This window comes from Thermobia domestica, chromosome 17 (genome assembly GCF_964235325.1).
Source record: "Thermobia domestica chromosome 17, izTheDome1.hap1.1, whole genome shotgun sequence".
NCBI classification, from domain to species: Eukaryota; Metazoa; Arthropoda; class Insecta; order Zygentoma; family Lepismatidae; genus Thermobia; species Thermobia domestica.
In genome coordinates, this window is record NC_137470.1 from 18,338,071 (window position 1) to 18,362,077 (window position 24,007).

Genomic DNA, 24,007 nt, shown 5'->3' on the forward strand with positions numbered 1-24,007 from the left:
ATAAGTGGTTTGAATCAAACCTTAACGATCGGAGGCAAGTAACTGAAATAACAGGAATAATTAATAATAAAAATCAAAAATGTGTATCAAGTGAAGAAATTATTAATCGTGGAGTACCACAGGGATCAATTCTAGAGCCACTTCTCTTTCTTCTTTATATAAATTATCTTTCTGCAAATATTAATAGTTCATGTGTGACTTTATATGCAGATGATGCCAATATAATACTTAGTGGGAAAGATGAAAGAGAATTAGCTACAAACTGCCAAAAGGCAATGAACCAACTTTGAATTTCGATGAATAAAACATGTGCCTTAAATTTTCATAATGTTAACAGTAATCAAGCCAGTACAATAATAAGAATAAATAATAAAACAGTTAAATCTGTAGAAACTGCTACCTTTCTCAGAGTTAAAATATCTAATAACTTCAACTGGAAACCACTTAAAGAACATGTAAAATTGAGTTAAGCAAACTGTGTTATGCAATTAGATGTATAAGAGATAAGATTAATGTATAAACAGCTAAGTGTATATATTACTCAAATTTTCATTCTGTAATAAAATATGGCTTGATGTTCTGGGGAGGTAGACCTACGCCTAAAAGTCTTGTCATCTTTAGGCTACAGAAGAAAGTGGTAAAAATACTAGCAGGAGTAAAATGTAAATCTCCTTGCAGAAATGTTTTTAAGGAATTTGAAATAATGACTCTTCCCTCAATATATTTGAGAAAAACATAGTAGTGAATTTATTGTTAACAATGGACATTCACAGGTACAACACAAGAAGTAAAGAATACATTCACTTGCATACACAAAAACAAACATATACAATAAATCAGTTACTCACAAAGGTACTCTAGTACACAATCTACTTCTATCATGTATAAAAAAATCAGGTCTGTAAACAGCTTTAAAATCTTACTTAAATGGTACTTGATAGAAAATGCTTTTACTCTGTTCAAGAATATGTGCAAAATAATTCGTATGAATCAGATATATATTAAGTGAATTAGTGAATCTATAAGAATGCATATGTAATAATAGTATATATGTTTATGTATACTGGTGTATATATAACAGACATGTCCAATTTCGTTGTATGATGATGAATGGACGCAATAAGTTATGATTATGATTATGAATCAAACTTTCCATGTAGATGAGGTTCAGGCCTGGGATGGGTTTTATCATTTCACTTTGATAGTGTAATGATGTGTAATGTAGGAGAGGGAGAGAGATATTTAAAAATAATCGAAAATGACAGACGAAAGAAATCGAAAATAATGTCGAATCCACAGTTTTCAGGGTCGCCGAGATGAACAGTGACACTTCCAATGTCGTTGAAATCAAAACTTCACCCCTTTATGTCCAAAATAAAACGTATTGCCCCCGTGTGAATAACGGGTATTCTGCTAGTGTTTTCTAAACTGTAACGTCTTAATATGCAGAAGGACATTTGAATGGACAGCTTCATATTGTTCATTAGAAAAATACTATCATACTAGTCCAACAGCAGCTAACTTTTATCGAAAAGAGCAAGGAAACCTATCTGAGAAATGTTATGTATTAATAAATCATTATTCATTATACAAACTTATCTATTGGAAGAAAATAGTGTGAAACTTATTAAACTAAATACCAATGTATTCAGACTCTTACTGAATTTAACATAAAATGCAGAAAAAGACAACTTTATCACCGCAATAATACAATATACGGCAAAACAAACAGTACTGAAAACACATCGTTGACATTTATTTATTTATTTATTTATTGTAAACTTAACGAAACAAAAAATGTTGTCAAATGGATCTCAACTAAATGGTACTCAACATATACTATAAATGTAAGAGGAATCGCTCCTGTACATTGTGTGTTCAAAATGTTGCCCATTATGTCGCACACATTCTTCATAGCGATCTTGTAGATCGATGAACATGTTAGTGAACACGGGTTGCTGGTACGACAAAACAAATGAACAAATCTTCTCTCTTAATTCTGGTATTGTGGTAGGGGGTTATCTGTTTGGAAAATTGCTGCACTAAGTATACCCCATATGTAGCTAGCATCTGAAGCCGTGGGGTCAGGGGGTGGAAAGGATATGGAAAATCCGTTCCACGTCAAATCTCCAAACTCTCGTGGGCAGAAGGATAACTGACTCACTTGTAGTATGGGCAGTAACTTCGTCTTGCTGCATCCATTGTAACGACAGATTTTTGGTGTGGTAAAAACCATGCAAATCATGCAAGCATGAGTCAATAATCAACTGTCGATTGATGTAGCGATCAAGGTACACATGGCTTTCATCACTGAACCATATGTTGCTGATGAAATCTTCATCTTCATATGCCATAGCTCCAGAGCAATACAGTAGACGTGTGCGTTCATCTTCTGCAGTGACAGGCTGCCCCACACCGTATGAGCGGACATAGTGTTCAACATTAAACAATTTCTCCTCTATTATGAGTAATATTTTCTTCGCTCCAACTGCAAACTATGCAAGTGCACACACAACTGAGTATACATGTGGCGCCTCCAGGTCATACCACATTGCACCAGTACGCGAATTTCAGTACTGTTTGTTTTGCTGCATACTGTAATAATAATAATACTGTGTTGTTTTTGTAGTGTTGGTTACAGGATTTATAACTTTAAGTTTTGTGAATTATCTTTACTTCGTTGAACTTGTGGAAGTTGAAACAGGAGCAACGGAATTTGGTAGCAGAATTAGAAGTTAAGGAAGGGTTTGGAATAAAATGTTAATTTCATTAAAGTACAGGTTTTGATTTAATTTTTAAATTAGGAAACTATGTGAGTGTGAGAGTTATTATTGTATCAGTGTTTGACGAATAATATTAATAAAAGTGATAATAAAGAAACATTTTTATTCATTTGGAGACAATGCAGTTTCTTTTGAATATTGGAAGTTTTTTTAAAAAATAAATTCATAACGTTTGTTGATTTAAAAAAGCATTTTGAGTCAGTTTCTTTAGATACAAGCACCAGAATGCTAGAAGAATGAGTTGTGTTCAGGGTTGAGTGTATTATGAAAAATAATAATCAGACGGCTTATTTCTGTTTACGTTAATTATCATTATTTGTTTGTTTTAATTTAATATTTTACCAAACATTGTAAGTGTTGGCAAATAGATAATATTTGAATGCTATATGTGCCCTAGCTTTATAATTAGAATTCCTTAATTTTAATTTACCCACTCTCAAATGGTCTATGTTTCTATCATAAATATGTTTAATGTTTTTTTTTTCATCCTTTCTTACCAATATAATAGAGAATATTGGCACACATTGAGAAAATTGAAAAGTAGCCACACTAAGATCATTCTCCTACCAAAGTAGCAAATATTTTCAATAACTATTTCATACAATCACTCGAAAAGTTGCAAAATTTATACTTTCAATAAATAAACCAACTTTACAAAGTATATCGTAAGGATCCCCACCTTTCAGTGCGCATTATTTTATCGAGCACATGTTATATCTGCAAACCACGTTCTATTTTCTTTTTTCTTTTTTCTTTCTTTTTTTTTTTTGCCATCAATACAAGCAAATAATAGACATGAAGCAAACACGAAGACACGAAGTCAGCACGATGGAACTCGAGAAGATACGAGCCACCTACAAATTACATATGAAAGAGGATCAGCAGAGGACCAAATTGTCAATTGACCACTGATCATATAACCAACACCCGTTCCTGAGGTCGCCCGGGATGTAGGAGTATTACCTTGCCCAAATACCTGGAGGTTGCCATGAGCTAAAGAGATCACCAATAATACTATATCCTAAAGTCATTACAGACACCCTGGAGGTTGCCATGAGCTAAAGAGATCACCAATAATACTATATCCTAAAGTCATTACAGACGCCCTGGAGGTTGCCATGAGCTAAAGAGATCACCAATAATACTATATCCTAAAGTCATTACAGACACCCTGGAGGTTGCCATGAGCTAAAGAGATCACAAATAATACTATATCCTAAAGTCATTACAAACGACCTGGAGCCTGCCATGAGCTAAGGCGTTCACGTGCATAAGTACCTCCTTTCTTCTCCTTTACTTGTGAAGAGGAAATATTTTAATTTATTCTGCTTGTACTTACAAAGAAGTTTTGTAATAACGTTATTTTTATAAATAAATTTGGTGAAAGGTTAAATCCCGGACTGTTATTAACTCTACCAAAAGGCAATATAATTCAATACGCATTGTTTTGTACCTTACACCTATGGATAGAAAGGAAATCAAATTTACCATCAAAGCCTTAAGAATAAGAAATCTTGTGGTTAGACGAAATATTAGATTACAGTTTCAATCTCTCCCTAAGCACTGGTGTCTTTCCGAAAGAATTAAAACTATTAAAGATGATACCCATACATAAACGAAACGAGAAAGATAATGTATCTAGTTATAGGCCGGTATCACTTCTATCATTTGTTTACAAAATATTTGATATAGTTGTAGCTAAGCGGGTAACAAATTTCTATAAGAAATTTAAAATAATAAACCCTTACAACATGTTTCCTGAAGAATAAAAACTCATCTACTGCATCATAGGACTATGTTTAAAAATATATATACCTCCTTTGAAAATAAAAACTACACATTAGATGTATTCTTTGACTTAAGGAGAGCATTTGAAACTGTTGATTATAATTTACTTCTACGAAAGTTATTTAAATGTTGCATTAGAAATGAAATGAAATGAAATCTTTAAGTTTAACGTCCCACAGATATGCCGGCTAGGCTAAATGTGATGGTAATGATGAGAAATGAATGAAATGGTGGGATGAAGAAAGTGGGATGAAATAAGAGAACCCAGAGAAAACCCACACACACGGTCTTTGTTCACCAGAAAGTTCAGTTGGTGTGACCTGGGATAGAACCAAGGATCCTATGCACCAGAGGTGAACGCTCTACCACTGAACCAAAGCGGTCCCAAACGTGGCATTAAAGTAGTTGAGTTCAAGTGGTTTGAATCATATTTATACAAAAGACAACAAGCTCTACATATTTCTCATTGTGATAAACTAGGTAATATAAATAACTATAAATCAGATACAAAGGGAACAAAATTAGGAGTCCCACAAAGTAGTATACTAGAGCCACTGCTTTTCTTACTGCATATATAATTCCGTAGAGACTGTCCATACGATACTTTTTGTAGATGATACGTCCTTACTAATAACTCGAAACGATGTAATATATTGCAACAAAATTTCAACAAAACTCTAAATGATTCCAAAGAATGGTTTGAGGAAAATAGGCTCGTGTTGAATGAGTCTAAAACAAAGTATTTAGTTTTTCAACCATCGAATAACAAAAGCATAAACGAAACAAACATAAGACTAGAATTAAAATCATTCACAGAGATACCACAGTAAAGTTTTTAGTTATAATACTAGACTAGAATCTCAAATTTGATGATCAAATAACACAACTGTGTTAAAACTTGAACACAATGTGCTTTCCAATTCGCTCATTAATTGATAAGACTGCAATGCATTAACATTATATTATTGAGGGTGTGGAATATCATGTAAGATACGGAATTATGTTATGGGGTAACATTACAAGATCACACGAAGTCTTCAAAGCACAAAAGAAAATTATCAGTATAATTACACGAAATAATCAAAGAACACATTGCAAACCATTATTTAGAACATTAAATATGCTAATGATACAGTCGCGTTACACATTAGACTTTGCAATGTACGGAAATCAAAAGCAAGAAATATGCAAAATGTAAATGTAGGGAGGAGACGCCGGTTATGGCCACTTTAAGTTTTGTTACATGTTTTTGTAAAAAATATTACTATTATGTATGATTCGAAAATGTGTACTTCTAATTTGAACTGTTGTGAACACATTTTTCGTATTAAATCCTTATCTACTTTCTTTAAAATTTGGTAGAAAAGCAATTAAAAAAAAATAATAATACAAATTTCGCCACTTTCGGCTATTCTCTTTCTGCTTATGGCCACCTTTTTCCCACTTATGGTCACTCAAAATAAATATAAAAAAACAACTTTCAAATTAAGGTTTATTAAGTAAAGAGACATCAAAGATCATTTACTTGTATATGAAATTAGCCTAGGTATAGGGCTCTTGCTTACTTATGTCTGAATGCTAAGGACATATATAGCCTACGTTACAAAATGTATATGTTTTTAACATTCTGATATGTACATTTTATATATAATTTGCAACTTTATCTGTAACAAGAAGTTGCCCAATATCATCTTAATAAATAGGTCAAAACTAGTCAAGCACAGAACAATATCAATGTTTTAGTGTTTTTCAGCTGTTTTTCCAGCTCCAGTAAATACATTTACCACCATTCGACCCCGTTCTTTAAGGCTCGGTTCTGGCAATCTATCAATAATGTTCAAACTATTTACTTATGTTTCTCAGCGATTACAATCTGTGCTTTCTTTAAGACCATACGAGCTCCTTTGTGACCAAGCGCTTAGCGTACGCGTCTTTGGCGTGGGAGACCCGGGTTCTATTCCCGCCGGAAGCTCATGTGGTTTGGATTTCATGTTAACCAGTAGGTCCACATCTCATATTCCTTGCTGCTGAAACGGACGCTAAACTTAAAATCAACTGTTTGAATACACATATTTGAAACATTGAATATCATACTCAAAATTTGATATTTTGTTTAACCCTCCAGAAGTCGCGCTGAAAAAGTAACGCGAGTAGTCGCGCGCGGTCAAAAGGACCGCACGAACATAATGTGTTGCAAATATCGTTTTAAACATTTTTCTTGTATTAGAAACGTAATTTTGTATATTTTCTGATTAAGAGGGAATAACATTTTTATTATAATAATAAGTTTTACAGTAATAACTATTAGAGGAACCTACAATTAGTCATGTACTGTTTTTTTTATTTCTTATTTCGAATAAAATGTTTTTTTTTTCGCTACATATTTGTTTAGATAGAAAACTACACACTGGTTTTACTGAAAATTCTAAATCTGATGAAGCTCTTTTGTTCTTGTCAACTCTAGTTCGTCTAAAATTAGAAATGCAATAGTAAATTAGTAAAAAATGTACTATATAAACATAACACTAAAACAAAGCTTCAAAGCGCATTTTACATTCAATTACAGCTCACTCGCAGCTAATCGGTTAGCATACACGCCTTTTGCGTGGGACTTCCGGGTTCGATTCCCGGTGAGAGCTCATGTGGTTCGGATCCCTTGTTAAGCAGTAGATCCACGTCTTACATAGCCTTGATGCTGAAAAGGGCGCTAAATTGAAATCAAATCAAATTTACATTGAATTATTTTACGGTCCTGTTATATTGAAACCCCACCTATACATCACTGCATTGAATTATTTTAGGTTATCTTCAAATTTACACTGTTCTACACTTCGTCGTCGCTTATTTCGTCCTCTCCTGCTCTGACTACATTCGGGGAATCGCTGGTCATTTCTGGGTTTAAGATCTTCAGACTCGCTCGCAGACTCCTCACTTCACCATTCGTGTTCATATATATATATATATGTGTGTGTGTGTGTGTGTGTGTTATCCTTGTTATTTGTTATGAGATCATCTCGGCTGATTTATCCAAATAGTCCATTCCTAACAATTCCCTCCGTTCTTTTAAGCTGTTCATTTCTAATTTTCTCTTTTTTCACACTTGGTATCACTTTGTTAACTCTGTCGATCTCTCTTCCGTTAATTAAAATAATATTTATATTTATAAAGCTTAAAACATCTCCAAAGCAAAGGTCACGTGCAGAGCGAAACACTGGAAAAAAACATTACACGGTTAGTCGCGCGCGGTGGAAAGCACCGCAGAATCACTAAACAATCACTAGTAGTTAAACTAAACAACCGATAACGGAGTGATTGAGCAGGAATGTTCGGGAAGGTGAGGGGGAAGATTAGCTAGACGGAGAAGTCTGTCGGACAAACAGAATGGACACACGATCAAAAATAATTTCCCTGCGGTGCTTTTGACCGCGGCGCGACTACTGGAGGTTTAATATTACACCAACAAACTTGTACTCTGTCGCACAAAGAAACTTCATTAAGTTTACATAAAGGCTAACACAGTATTATTTTACACCAAGTGTAGTAGGCTAGGTCTGTTGTTTTCGTTCCATTATATGATTAAGTAGGTATAAGAAATTTTATTTTTACTTTCTTTGTTACGTTAAAACAGGTTTTATTTTGTAATTTAAAATTAACTTAACACGTAGGTCTATTAGTGGATTTCCCCATTTAGGCATACAGGAAAAATTTGTTGAAATGTCAATAAGATACTGTTTGTGTTACTTTTATTAGTAAACAATCACATTACTATTACAATTGCAAAAGGTGGCCATAAACAGTAACAAGTATGAAACCACTTATGAGGCCACCTACTGGCCATAACTGTTTACTCACGGAATACTCCGACCCACTAATGGCCACTGCATTTGTTTATTGTGTTTTGAGTTCTAGCAGTTACGATAGCATTATAAAGGAAATATCGAGTTTTTTCTTACTAGGAAACCAAGATTCTACTTTCTAGGCCAGCAGATGATTTTTCTATATTTTTTGAAAAACTCAAAATTTTATAAGAAATTGGATAATTCTGTGCATCACAACACACAAAATTTAACAGTATATCTATACACTAGATTCGCAATTGAAAGAAAACGTAAAAAAAAAAAAAAAAAAAAAAAGTAGTAGTAAACGAAGAAAAGAGCAATGTAGAGGAGTCGCTAAAATTAATTCTCTTTGAACGAGGGCGATTACGAAACATCACCTACTAATTGAAATCCAGATTATTCTGCAATAAAGTAAATTCCAATAAACTTTCTTGTTATTGTTCGTCCCTCAATGCATACTCATCTCATTGTTAATTATCCCATATCGGACTCCCGAAGAAAACTCATCGAAACAACTTATTGACCGTGCCAATAGCGACTACTCTCAGTCATGACTCCGTTTTCTTTCATTCAGAAATAGAAAAGAAAGAGAAGAAAGTAGAAGGGTAAAAGAAGGAGGTAGAAAAAGAAGAAAGAAAAGAAATAGGGTATTGTAATAAGAAACAGATTACTGGATAATTCCGGAAATATAGTAAGAATTCGAGAAAGTCCTTGAAAGATGAATCATTCTAAATGTTATTAACGACTAATCAATTTTGGAATGCTTCGGAATAGACACATGTTCCCTCATACCACCCAGACCTAGCTCCAGGCACCACGATCGTGGGGTTGCCCAGACCTAGACCTGGAAATGAGAAAAGTGAAATCATTCTTTGTACTGTTATTCTAACCGGTGATTGATAACCATCCAGCATCTGAACTCTGTTCTCTAGGATCAACCACACATATGAATTAGCCAAGAAAGAAAAAAAAATCAAACTTATAAACTCAATATAAATTTATGTATCGTATCAATAAGAGTCTCAACTTTCTGGAAGAAAGATGTCGTATTTAGGCTTATCCTGCTATTTCCGTTTCACTCCTAGAGCCGATTTAAACCATTAGTAGCGGTCCTTCATGACCTAGGTTATTTACCTTAACACATATATTAAAACATGACACATATATTACAGATGTTAATATGACAAATGATATCACTAAAATAACTTATATTAAATCTATCATGCATTCACACGCTCACTCACTCAGGACAGTGTATATATGTTTAAAGGAAACCAACTAACTACAAAGATACAAATAGTTTATTACATTCATAGTGAAAAGGAAAAAATAATTACAAAGAAAATCTTAAAAGCACAAGTTCTTGGTTATATATTAATAGAGTACATAGTGTTATATTCTAGTAAATTTTTATATATCCAATCATCTTGACAAATAAAAATAATTACATATATTGTATCTTAGGCATGCTAAAGCAAAATTATGATTTGCGACATACGCAAAGGAGACACTTATTTCACTTTAAAAAAAATTGGACAAAGAGGAAAGAAAGAAAAAGAAAAAAAACTTTTAGGTGTATTAAAACTTATATGAGTCTCTACCTCACATTGAGCAATAAAATATTAATAATTCTGAGCGTTCAAATCACAAATCACGCACTACTCGTAGTGTCCAAAAACATTTCGCTCCATTTAACTTAGTTTGTGTTTATATATATATATATCTATATATATAACTATTGGTTTATAAAAACCATTCATCAGCTATATTTAGTTTGTAACTCTTAGCAGTTTATATCTGCACTCGCACACTGCGACGTTTATACCCATCTAGGGATTTCGAAAAATCACTTTCGCCAGAGGATGTTTCTCCTCTTAGACAGTCCATTCACAAATTTATTAATTGAATAATTTCAAGTTATTTATTCAACACTGGGACACGTCATGAGACCTTTCCTTTAGATCACTTTTGTATATATGTATACATGGTTCGGATTTAAAACGATCTTCCACAGGTGTACGGAGTGTGATGGTTTAAATTGAGGATAAAAAAAAAACTGGTCAAGTCACAGGATACATATGCAGATGAGAAGGATTCAAGGTGCACTTTCCACAATGGTTTTAGGTTGGTAGTTCAGGGATAATATTCATCATGATGTGGGTTACGTTTAGACCTGCCGTTACTTTTTAATACATGCCATTAAATAATTACATAGGTTATCGTTTACATTTATTCAGAAGAAAAGGAAAATTACGTGAGTGCACGGCGGTATTCTTGACAAAATCTACATTCTTATATTCGTCGATAAACTTACTGGTAAACTATAGCAACCAATACACGTTTGGGGGGACAGACACGAGCGCTTTTACATATATTCATATAATACATTTAATATCATACTTTTACTGTAAAATCATATTCACATACTAAATACATATACATTTCGACGTACTCATTTCTATATATATATATATTTATTATAAATGCGCACACATTTAAATTAATCACCCCAACAATAATTTTTGAAAAGGTTGCAAACATTGTCCAAGAAAACAAATGATTTCCGACATTACATATGAAAAAAAAATGATTTTACCTGATACCGCGCGTCTATAAATTTTAACTTTCATATATTCAATTAGTGCTTAAATAATTTTAAAAAAAACTGTGAGGCAGGCACGTAACACAGAACATTCCTAAAGATATAACTAGATAAACCAAAATACAATTTCTGGGCCCAGATCAACTACAAGGTAAACGAAAACCAAAACAGAAAGGAAAGTGACCAACGGATTAAAAAAAAACTTAAGGGGACGACGGTGAAAGAACGTAATTGAAGTGTCGTCAAATATGAAGTCGTTATTCATTTTGGCAATAGGTCAAAATGTGATGGAGGACCCAATCACTATCTACTCTATCCATGAATCGTGTCTTGCAACGTCTCAGCTGGTAATTTCAGATCAGAGTTGTACGTTAAATAAATCGTAAGCAACAAGTTCAAAATCTGGGGGGGGGGAGGTTGAAAATTTAAAAAAAAAATCTCGAAGTAAGAAGGGAGAGAAAGCGGCGCCAACGAAAGGAGAAATATTAAAGTACTACTCACTACACAGAAGAGTGATCGAATTTAAATATATAACAACTCATAGCCAAAATATTCACATATGCCGAAAGAGGGTGGTTTACTTAAATACGTAAACTAGGAGGGAGGTCCTGCTGCCAAGGATGCAAGTTCTGTGTCCATCAGATCCCAATCCCACAAGAATTTGCTTGTAAGATTGAAATCCGATCCCCGTATCCGGCCCAGACCAGCAGGATAAAGGGAGAGGGGGAAGGGACCAGGTAACTGCGTCCCCAATTTTGAAATCTCTAAGTAAGGAAAAAAAAACCATTCGACCCCTAAGAAGAACTAAGAAGGTTCAAGGACAGTAAAGAAACTAGAGTAAAAGTAATAGCTAAGATATCCCTAATTAGTGATTTGCCAAAATAAAAAAAAATTAAATAAACTGAATTTTGGATCGGTGATTTCAATGACCAAACATCACCGATAGCTCCCCTTCGCAGAATGCGCTAAATTCTGAGGCATCGATTAATTTCCATCACTATCTAGTTTGAAAACTAAGAAAAGAAAACGAAAATATTCAAGGGGGGAGAGGTCGATGCCCGGGTACGGTATAATAAATTTTAATAACTAATTGTTTTGATTCTGTAACCCTGTCAGAGCTGTCGCCTCCATGAACATTGTAAGCTAGCCCGAGTAGGTGACGTGAAGAAAAAAAAATCTCACGGAGCAGGATATTCTATTTTTAAAACCGACCAGAAAATATAATTCACTACAGCCCTGTTGTATAACTACTACTGTCTTTTCATAATTTATTATTCAATATGTCTTGTCAGCGATTATATGATGCTACCCATTCTATCAGATGGTATTACTATGGTTGATTATTACTATAACCCCATTAAACTACAAAGTATTACCATAGTCCGACTATATATCGCCCTCCGGTCCGCGTGATATTATGGTGCAGGGGTCAGAACCCGAGATGTTTGTAGCTACACGTATCTATTCAATATATATATATATCCACACGTGGCGAAGTATTCACTGGGCTACTATATATATTTAACTATATGGGTGTCCTATCTTCTATATTCATTTACTACAATATTCATATACTTTCATATTCATATTCATATTAATATTCATATCATATTCATATCATCATTCTTTTCATTTACTACGACGCTATATTTTACAAACACCCTGTCTCCTCTATCTACGCCCAGCCTATATACACATTTCATCATAACACTTTAAAATCTATAATCACTACAAACATTTCCCATTCCGATCACCGCACGACAACCTCACTCGAACTCAAGACTCTTTCACCACACACACAATACTATGTAATACCTGGTAGCTTTATTAAGAACGAAAAAAAATCCTACGTATGTTCACTGAAAATAGAATTATCTGCGATAATATTTAATGTTTATGAAATTCTGACAACAATGAAATTATTCTGCAGCCACAAAAAAAGAAATGAACATTTAATATAATTTCAAAGCGAAGAACTAGCATCATATCGCCCGACTTCTGTTAAAAAATTACGTATTGTTTATTTACTTAAATATTTCGATTTCTAGACTAAGCAGAATGTTGTAATTTTCAGGATATATTAATTTTGGGTCACTTGACCTAACTGTACATCCATATGGGCTGTGAATTATACCTTCTAGGTTTTATTTCGAAAAGAAAGGTCAATTTCATGGAAACTAAATCACTAAGAACATCGACATACGAATGGCGGTTAGTACTGACTTTTGACACTAGGGGCTAGCGACGATATAATCAACCCTTGAACAACTGAATGTGACCTTGTACACGGAATTATTGTACTATATTACGTTCACTTTTAAATATTGTGTATGAGTTCACTTAATGACGGAATAATAAAAAAAATTATCGCATAGTAAATACTACACTGTCCATATTTAATTATCTCACACACTCTTTCATCACTTAACTACCACTACCACTGATACTACATTACAAATATACACATACTACTTAAACTACAAGACACATCATGCCAATACACACCAATCATCACTATCATTAATACATGTTATACTAATAAATATACACAGACAACATTCAGATTTTACCATTTTAAATCGGCTCGAAAGGAAAGGGAAAGAAAGGAACAGGGCCAACTGGCCCTTGTATTTACTAAATCACATTCTTAAAATCAACCTGTTTAATCAATGCCCCGAGGGGACATATCAAAGTGTTGACTAACAATAGGACCCCTGCCCTGAAGGGGCAGGAACCCGGAACAAACTACATTTTCAACTCATCCTGCTGGAAGCCGTACTCCCAATTTGGGAGTCAGATAGGAGCCCTTACTGTAAATTTACACGTGCATCATGATTACTATCCTAACTATAAAGAAATTAAATACCGCCATGTATGTTTAAAAAAAAAGAATCACTCGCTACCTACATAAACAAATCTATATATGGACAGGTCTTATAACCCTCAATTAGCAGGAAAATTGGAAGGTGAAAATATCAGGGGAAACACTGATCTTCAGAACCGGTTTTAGGAAAAGAAAAACGGAAATCACACTACTTCTGTATCCTGTCCATAGCGATCGGTAGATGAAAACATGGCGTCACTATATTGCACTTACTATTTCAGCTTTTTAGTCCAGTTTTTTACTATGAAATTTAATAGTTCATGGCTCCTCGAGACTTCCAGTGATTTTACATGTTAATAAAATCCAAATGTTACCTTTATTTGCAGCTTTTCTAGCTCATTTTCGACTTTCTGAGCAAGAAGATCCGAATCTGGCGTCTTCAGTGAAAACTTCCCGGCATGGAATGGGAATAATCGCGCCCTAAAATCATAGCGTGGGTTTATCCTCCAATCAAAACAAAGCATTTTGGCGGTGGGGCTTTGAAACGAATAAAATTTGGTAAAATCTGGATTAAACTAGATTTTAGAAGGACCTAGGTATCTAAAAGAGAGGTGAAGGGTGGTCCTGAAAATTCTGTCGAATTTTAGATTGGTTATTTGATCTGAAAAGTTCCGTCCAATAGTGGACCTATGTTTTCAGATAGCACTGACACCGTAAGAATTGTAATAATCCATTTACACATCCATATACAAGACTTATAACTAATTTAAAATATAAATAAAGGTATTGACTCCCAAAACTATAATTCCTAATAAATTTTTTTTTTTACAATTTTCCATGTTAATTTGAAATAGAATAACGAACAATATTACGAATTATATGAACAGCCAGAAATTTTTTGTTAAACGTCAAGTACAGTCGGTACAAAAAATTTCGGGCACCCTCCTATTAAAACATCATCACATTAGACTGTAATGGCATATTACACAATGCCTACTGACTGAATCTGTTGCTTAAAGTCTGAAGCCGTTGTCTACTGATTTTAGTAAGTTTTTTTGATTAATTGAAAACAGCATGAAGCTGAATAAAGGACTAATAACATGAAAGTGGCTGTAAGGGGTATGGTGGCCATAAACGGTACCTCCACCCTATATAGTCATAATGCAAGAGCTAAAGAAAACATAAATGTTTTTTCATATGTACTGGAAACATGTAGAGAAAGATTCTTCTGGATATCCGTAAAATTGTTCAATCTACCTCAAACCAATAAAATGATTAAAGATGTTAATAAGTTAAAGGGAGCAGTAAGGCAAATTCTATTAGATGACTAAATTTTCTTCTGTCAATGACTTCCTAAATAAAGAGCATAAACAACAGTTCTATGGCGTTTCCGGTGAGACCACTCGGTCGAAAAAGTGTAAAAAGCTTTTTCAGGCCAGCCACCTTGAATGAGGTTTTCCTGGGTTTTCCTCATTCACACCAGACAAATACTGGGGTGGTACCTAACTTATAGGTCCTAGGCCGTTTCCTTCCTTCCCTTTCTCCGGATTGTGTGCTCGCCGAGGGACGTCATCCCTCAAAACGTGAAGGGCTAAATAACTTTAGATGCCGAGAGCACATAAATCTAAATCCTAAACAGTTCTATGGCAAGTACTATTTGTTTTACTTAATGTCATCAATGTAAATAGTACTTTCGTACTTTCGTATTCTCTGACGTGCAACCGAATTAGGCACACTTGACTGTTTAAATTTCTTGCATTGCCACGCCCACATATACGTTGTCCTGATTACTGAATTCAAGGTATAAATAGGCACGACTGTGGCTGCGTAGTACAGTAATTTTGACAAGAGGAATGGAACAGCATGGGATTTAGACGTGCTCGACTGAAGGCAGATTGTTGGTGCACGACGAATGGGGCACTCCATTTTAGAGACTGCGAATCAACTGGAGTTCTCGTGTATCCACAGTTGCAAGAGTGTCAAGATTATGCAAATTCAGGGAAAACATCCAGGAATCGGTCACATTAAAGGTCAGTGCTCCCTCACTGAACGTGGACTGATCCGTTTCCTACGAACCAATAGGGGGCCATACCTTGTCGGGAATCCCAACCCAGCTGAATTAAGGTTCCATTCGAAGTGTTAGTGTGCGGACAGTTCAATGTTCCCTGCGTTGTCTTGGCTTCAGAAGCCGCAGACCAACCGGAGTGTCCCTACGCCATCGGATTAAATGCCTTGCATGGACTCGAAGATACTGGTATTGGACTATAAAACAGTGGAAAAACGTAATCTGGAGTAATGAGTCCTGATTCCTACTGCATCATGCCAATTGGAGAGTATGAATCTGGTAAAAATAGCATGAAGCAATGGTTTCCGCATGTCAGGTTGGTACAGTGCTAGGTGGCGGCGGGGTCTATTTTGGCCTAGGATGCTTTCAGTCGGGCTTCCTTAGGACCATTAGTCCACGTAAGAGGATTCCTAATGCCAACCTGTATGTGGTCAACCTGGGGGAACTATGTACACTTACTAATGACCATGGTTCATGCCAACGGGACCGGCATTTTTCAACAAGACAACTGTTCAGCCCACAGGTCCCTGATTGTATTTAGGCAGAGTTGAGTGGTTCGAGGAACATTCTACTGGCCTCCAGTTAATGCAGGGCCTCACAATCCGGATTTGAATCCAGTGTAAAATTGTTGGGATGTGGTGGAAAGGACTGTACGGATCAGACAGCCCCCATCAGTGAACATGGATCAGTTGTGTGCCGCTGTGGAGTACGCATGGCCTGCAATATATTCAGACGGAGTTCAGAAGCAGTTGGAGTTATTGTCCCACCTTGTTGTTGCAGTTTTTAAGGATAGAGGGGGACCAACACGGTACTAGGTAGGTATACCTAATTCAGTGGCAGGTCAGTGTATTGTAATCATCAGATTAATGAGTCTGACATGTTCCATACCAAAGTATGAGTTGCACATGTATTTGGTACATAGAACTGCAATGAATTCCATACACTACAATATAATACAATAATACAGCATACTTACTTTTGTTCCTATTAAGATCAGGTTTTATACTGCCGTTCACCAGATTTTCCTTGTTTTCCTCACCCTCTTTGATTTCATGAGATTTAGTCGGAAGAACAGGTAGAATTTTCCGCCATTTAGACAGCGGAGTATCTGCGCCTTCTCTACGCTTATCTGCCAGTTGAAACATTTTTCTACGTTCTTCTGTCCTTTCATGGCGAAGTTGTATTTTGAGGTCATTGTTAGCTTCTCTTAAGGAGCTCGTTAAGGATAATAGGTAATAGATAATTAATATCAAAAGTACAAGTAAAGGTATCACTATACCAGGAGATGCAATATAATGAAGAACAATGTGCAGCCGTTTTGGTAAGGCATTCTCAAGAGTCTCTGTAAATATTCTAAAAATACGATGATACTCGGAGAATGGTCCACAATGCCAGGACGGTTTGACCCAGACAATTGCGTATCCCACGGGCAAAACACATAAGAAAAGCATCGTCAGCAAAAGTGCGAAGTAGAAATTGTTAGATCTGGATGCTCGAAATACTATTTCATGAGGAACATTGCATGTGAGCACTATCCACGAGCGGACATACATTAATATTATCAATTTGACAAGGTTGACAAGTGGTAAGCCTGGACAGAAGAACATACCCATCCTGAAAAGGACAAAAACATTGAAAATTGATAGAATTTCTTACACCACAATTAACTACTAATTAAACTACAATAATAATAAAATTTGAACCTTTCTATATGTCAATAACAACACGTACATCGTATTATGCACTATGTTGCCAGTATGTAGTTCAATAATGCAAAGGATTTTTGGGAATTAGAGATAACATTTCTCTATAACTAAGACTTAAAATATTAATCAATAATATTAGGAAATGAAATGAAATCTTTAGTTTTGTCCCACGGTTATGCCGGTTAGGCTAAAGGAGACGGTGATTATGAGAAATGAATGAGAGGGTGGAATGAAGAAAGTGGGAGGAAACGGGAGAATCCCGAGAAAAAAACACGAGCACGGTGTTTGTTCACCATAAAGTCCACACGGCGCGAGCTGGGATCGAACCAGGGACCCCAAGCACCGAAGGTGAACGTTCTACCACTGAGCCACCGCCCCCCCCGATAATATTAGGGTCACAAAACACAACACGTATATAGAAATGACGGGCTTAGAAAGGTGGACAGTGAAATAGGAAGCTAAGAAGAATGGAAGTATCTGAGCGGGTTTAAACGAAACAGAGATACTACTGATCAACTCTTCATATTACAGGGAGCACACACACACACACAAAACCGCCTTGAACATGGAGTAGACTTGCGTGTACTATTTGTGCACTAAGAAAAAGAATTTAACCAGTGGCGAGTTTAGAGCCCTACAACAGGGAGGTCACATCGGCATTGGCAGTGAAACTGGCTTTGCAATTCCCCCTACTCGCGTCGAAAAACTAACCCCTTGGCTTTGGGGCCTCCAGTGGTTTTTACTTCGAAGGCATTCTTTAAATTTTATTAGGTGCAAATATTACAGGGAAAAAATGCTATTGTATATACAAAATCAAATAATGTGCTGCAGCTAAAAATTTTGGTTTCCTTCCGGAAAACTAAAAACACTGTTTTTAGATTATTATTATTATTATTATTATTATTATTATTATTATTATTATTATTATTATTATTATTATTATTATTATTATTATTATTATTATATTTTAGTTATTGTTACTTTTTTAAAGCTTTTTCTCCATAAATTATGTTCCATGTAGTTTTTATTATGTTTAACCAAGAGATACTGCCCTCGACCGAACATTATACCTTCGTGCATAACTATTTCAATTTAAGCCCTTGTAAACAGAACCATATAGTTATATATCGCTTTTCCACAAACCACCTTCGAACATCAATATGTCAGCTGGGGCGGAAACTACCTGGAAGATCAAAAATAGTCCCCATCAGCATCGACGACGTTCTGCCAACGTTCTGGGAGGCCATGGATTCCATCACGATAGAACTTCGTGGGCCGTGAAGCGCAGAAGGTATCAAGTACATTTTGCAGATCTACTAGGGATTTGAACTGGCGTCCTCTAAAGTGATTGTCCAAGCGATGGAACAGGTAATAATAGTACGGATCAATGTCCGGGCAGTATGGTAGATGCAATAGTGTTGCCCGTCCAAGGTGTAGAATGGTGTCCCCGATCATCCTTGCCACGTGGGGCTTAGTGTTGCCCAGGAGGACCCTTTTACGTTTCAGGAGTGCCGGCTCCAGAGTTTTGAGTTTTTCTTGAACACTACTCAACTGCTGACAGTACACAGTTGCATTAATGCTCTGACCAGCTGGTAGCAGTTCCTGATGCAAGATGCAGCGAGCAGTCCACCAAACACACAGGAGGACTTTCTTCTGGTGCAGTGCTGGTTTCGGCTGTTTTGGAACCGGTTCGTGGGATGCTAACCAATGATGATGTCACCGTAGAGCTTTGTACAGGACCCACTTCTCATCACATGTCAACACAGTGTCCAGAAATGGCTCCTTCCTCAGAAGAGGCAGCAAAGAAACACAGGTGTCAGCTCGCGTTACTTTCTGGCCCGGAGTCAAATCATGTGGAGCCCATCGACCCAACTTGTAATACTTCCCCAGTTGATGGAAATGCTGCCGAATGATTTCTCCACTCACACTGCTGGATTGTAGTTCCAGTTCCTCATATGTTTAGCCACTGTTCGCCTCAATTGCTTGCTGCTTGAAGATGTTCCGGAAGATTTTGTACCTAGGTACATGTGCTCGTCTTCCGGCTTGTGGTGCGTCTTCGAGTGTTTCATCACCGTCCTTAAACTTTGTTAAATTACCACTGCACTATCCGCGTAGTTACGACACCCTCACAAAGCCTAGCATATCTTCCGCCCCACTGCAGCAGCGTTTGATCCCAGTTTGAACTCGTACAGCATACACGCCCTTATGACGCTCTGTGGAGGTTCCATGTTCACTCTCTCCTTACGCAAGTTCATGATGTAACTGAACTGCCACAACCAGGTAGTATGTTGGATATACCCACACCAACAACTGACCTTCGTCTTATTCATGAGTAAAAGTGGATCTGAAAAGGTGGGGGAACGGTAGGTAGCGGCAAGACGCCACGCCGTTTCCTCTGCCTATCTTTGCCCATTGTAATTTTTTAGGAAGTAAGGGGATGCCGTACATATTTTTCGAGGTGGGGGACGGGGTTTCCCCTCACTTTTACCCCTGACCTAATCTCCACTCGCATTCAATTCACGGTGCGAGGGTCAATTGACCACAGATCTCCACAAAAAGCGGCAGAATATTCTTTGTTACCTTTATACATAAGACTGATTTTCTTTGAAATTGCACTTAATTTCTTTAAGATTTCCCGACAAAAATAATTATTTATTATGCATGACCAATAATTATTTTAATAGCTATATCTCACTTCCTGTTTTACACCAAGTAGCATTAAAAAGAGCGAATAAAATCCAAACTGAAAAACTGAATAAAAACGTTATTTTTCACCAAATTTTCCATCTGATATATTTTTTAAAACATTAGTTACATATAAAAAATATAATGTACTTACTAATTAGTTTAGTGCCATTGTTTAATGGTAGTATTTATAGTACGTTGTTAAAATGTCTGTCTTCAAACTGTCAAATATAAATCGCAGTAAATTGTGCAATCTGCTGTTATAAAAAAAAGTATACTATATTATTTTCCCATCGGTATAAAGAAGAGATGCTATACTATTTTTCGATCGGTATGGTAAAATAATATTTTTCCATACAATTTTACTGTAAATCATTAACTATATGTAAACTCTAAAGCTGGTCATTTGGGGGGCAGGAAGTCATTTGGGGGCTAGTCCCGTTGAGCCCCCCATGGCTACACCCCTGCGTAAGAGCAAGCGTTTAGCTTTGTGAGGCAGGCAATCGTTAGAAAGAGCCAGGGCAGAACACGTAGCAGAGAGTAACATGAATCACCGTGGCTTAACCCTTATCCGTGCAAGCGGGGCATCCCAGGCCCAGTAGCTTCATTTTTTTTTTCGAATTTCTCAATAACCATAAATATTTCGATGACATAAAAATCTGAATTCTTCTATCTTTAGTCGAAGTTAAAGTCATGAACATATCGAGTTGGTAAGGCTAATAGAGTTGGTAAGGCCTCAGTTGCCGTCTACGTTACAAAAATAGCTTGCCCGAACAAGGGTTAAAATAACTTTTTTCTTCCATCGTTCCTAATTCATATACAGGAATTAAATGTCCATATTTTCTCTTATTTTGCTTCGTATTAATTGAGAAGGCACGTGACTTTGCGACTACATTACAGAGCCACCCTTGCGTTTGACAGTGGAGACAGGAAACAACTCAAAAAATAAGCATAATTTTAAAATATCAAGGAAACTAGTCAGATTGACACAAATGATGGTGGAGGAAAACGCGAGCCAGGATGAAAATTAGGGAGAATAATAGCAGTGAATTTAAATACGATGGAGGAGTAAAACAGGATGGTGCTTTATCCGCAGCATTATAAGATTTTCTCGTGGAGTTTTTCAAATTTTCTTCCTAGTCCCAAAATTAAGACTAGTTTACTGAAGGATGAAAATAAAAAGAATGTAATTTTCTCGAATATGGCTCTAACGATTTTGTATATATTTCATTACCAACCCCATAGCGTGGTATAAGTCATTTCACTGGGAAAGATGAAGAGGCATTTTACTCTTGCGGGTGTGTGTTTCTAGGATGAATTTCTCAAAAACGACTGAAGTAATTTTATTCATGTTTCGTAAACAAATATTACATTACTAACCTGACAATGTGTCATAACTAATCTGACCTGAAAAATCTACAAGTAATTCTCTCTTGGGGCTGATTTTTTCCTGGATGATTTTCCCAAAAACGGCAAAGGCAATTTTGTTTATATTTCATAAATAAATGCTTCATTAAGATACCTAGAATATGGTGTAAATACTTTTTCATTTAAAAAATCCACAAGGGATAGTTTATTCTTGGGATGAATTTTTCCCGGACTTTTTATCAGGAATGACTGAGGCAATTTTGTTCATATTTCATAAATAAATGTTCTATCAAGAAACCTACAATACGATATAAATTTTTGATTTAAAAATTCGTAAGGGATGGTTTACTTGGGGCTGAATTTTTCCTGAACGATTTGCTCAAAAACGACCAGGCAATTTTGTTCATATTTCATAAATAAACGAAAATGAAATTAAATTTTTGAGTTTTACGTTCCACGATTATGCCGGTTAGGCTAAAGGAGGCAGTGAAGATGAGAAATGAATAAAATGGTGGAATGAAGAAAGTGGGAGGAAACTGGGGAACCCTGAGGAAGTCCACGGACACGGCGTTTGTCCACCATAAAGTTCACTTGGCGGGAGCAGGGGTTGAACCAAGGACCCCATACACAGAAGTGAACGCTCTACCACTGAGCCACCGCGACCTCTACATAAATAAACGATCCATTGAGAAACCCAAAACATGATAGTATCATTTTTCGATAAAATATTCACAATTTCTCTAGCAACCCTACAATATGCTATGAAAAATTTGTCATGAAAAAGTCCACGAAGGGTAGGTTCCTCTTGGAGTTCGCTTAAATACAGTTTTCCGAAAGCGTGTGTTATAATTTTGTTTATATTTCGAAAATAATCGTAATACTTACAGCACAATATGATTCAATTTAAGAAATGAAACCTAGAAAGTTTAGTACGATGGCCCGTATCTAATATTGATTCTGTTTTGGTTTGTTTGTGTCTACTGTAAGGTGATTGGCTGTCAGCTGCTGATCAAGATATAGAAAGACATTAGTTGTTTCACAGTATTTAATCTGCAGTTAATTTTCATGTAGGTTATAGCGTCTGATGAAGTCAAAGCATTAAGGTGGCGAAACTGTTACACGATATTAGTTTTATAATAAAAATCGGTTTACTTTGTTCAGCAATTATAGTATAGGCAAAGCTGATTTAATGGAAAATATTACAAATTTTCTGAAACGCTTACATCTTGAAAGGGTGATTCAGAAAGTAATGCCTGCAAGCTCACTACTTGGCCAATAGTACTGCAAACAATCTGAACTGTTTATCATTAATGCTCTAGTGTTTAAGCTATAGAATGTAACTTGTTTCACCTTCCTATCTCTTCTCGATCCAGAATAACGAAGCAATCCCTGTTAATTATTAATACACTGATGTTTATGCTATACAATGTCACTTGTTTCACCTTCCTATCTCTTCTCGATCCAGAATAACGAAGCAATCCCTGTGAATTATTAATACACTGATGTTTATGCTATACAATGTCACTTGCTTCACCTTCCTATCTCTTCTCGATCCAGAATAACGAAGCAATCCCTGTGAATCATTAATACACTGATGTTTATGCTATACAATGTCACTTGTTTCACCTTCCTATCTCTTCTCGATCCAGAATAACGAAGCAATCCCTGTGAATCATTAATACACTGATGTTTATGCTATACAATGTCACTTGTTTCACCTTCCTATCTCCTCTCGATCCAGAATAACGAAGCAATCCCTGTGAATCATTAATACATTGATGTTTATGCTATACAATGTCACTTGTTTCACCTTCCTATCTCTTCTCGATCCAGAATAACGAAGCAATCCCTGTGAATCATTAATACACTAATGTTTATGCTATACAATGTCACTTGTTTCACCTTCCTATCTCTTCTCGATCCAGAATAACGAAGCAATCCTTGTGAATCATTAATACACTGATGTTTAAGCTATACAATGTCACTCTTTTCACCTTCCTATCTCTTGTCGTTCCAGAGTAATGGAGCAATCCATTTCATCCAGTGCTGACGTCCGGTTGAAACAGCGGGCTGTCATTGAATTTCTGACTGCGGAAGGTTGTGCGCCCAGGAATATTCATCGCCATCGACTTGTCGTGGATACACCATTACGACACAGAAACGAAGCGCCAGTCGATGGAGTACTACCAAAGGTCCTCTCCTCCGCCAAAAAAATTCAAAGTTGTCCCATTTGCTGGCAAAATGTTGTTGACATTCTGCCTCATCCTGCCTATAATTCGGATATTGTGCCCTGCGATTTTTGGCTCTTCCCCAAACTTAAGAATCACCTTAACTCATCAATGTCGAA

At 36.0% G+C, this 24,007-nt stretch overlaps 1 protein-coding gene across 1 annotated transcript in view; it reads right to left on the minus strand.

Annotated features, from left to right (window-relative positions):
* The window catches only part of LOC145673943 (transmembrane channel-like protein), a 123,423-nt gene that overhangs the window by 19,628 nt on the left and 79,788 nt on the right, over nucleotides 1-24,007 (minus strand). Inside the window, exon 13 of the mRNA XM_081743758.1 lies at nucleotides 16,878-17,515. Coding sequence (XP_081599884.1) covers nucleotides 16,878-17,515 — 638 coding nt within the window. The remainder of the gene's footprint in view (nucleotides 1-16,877; nucleotides 17,516-24,007) is intronic.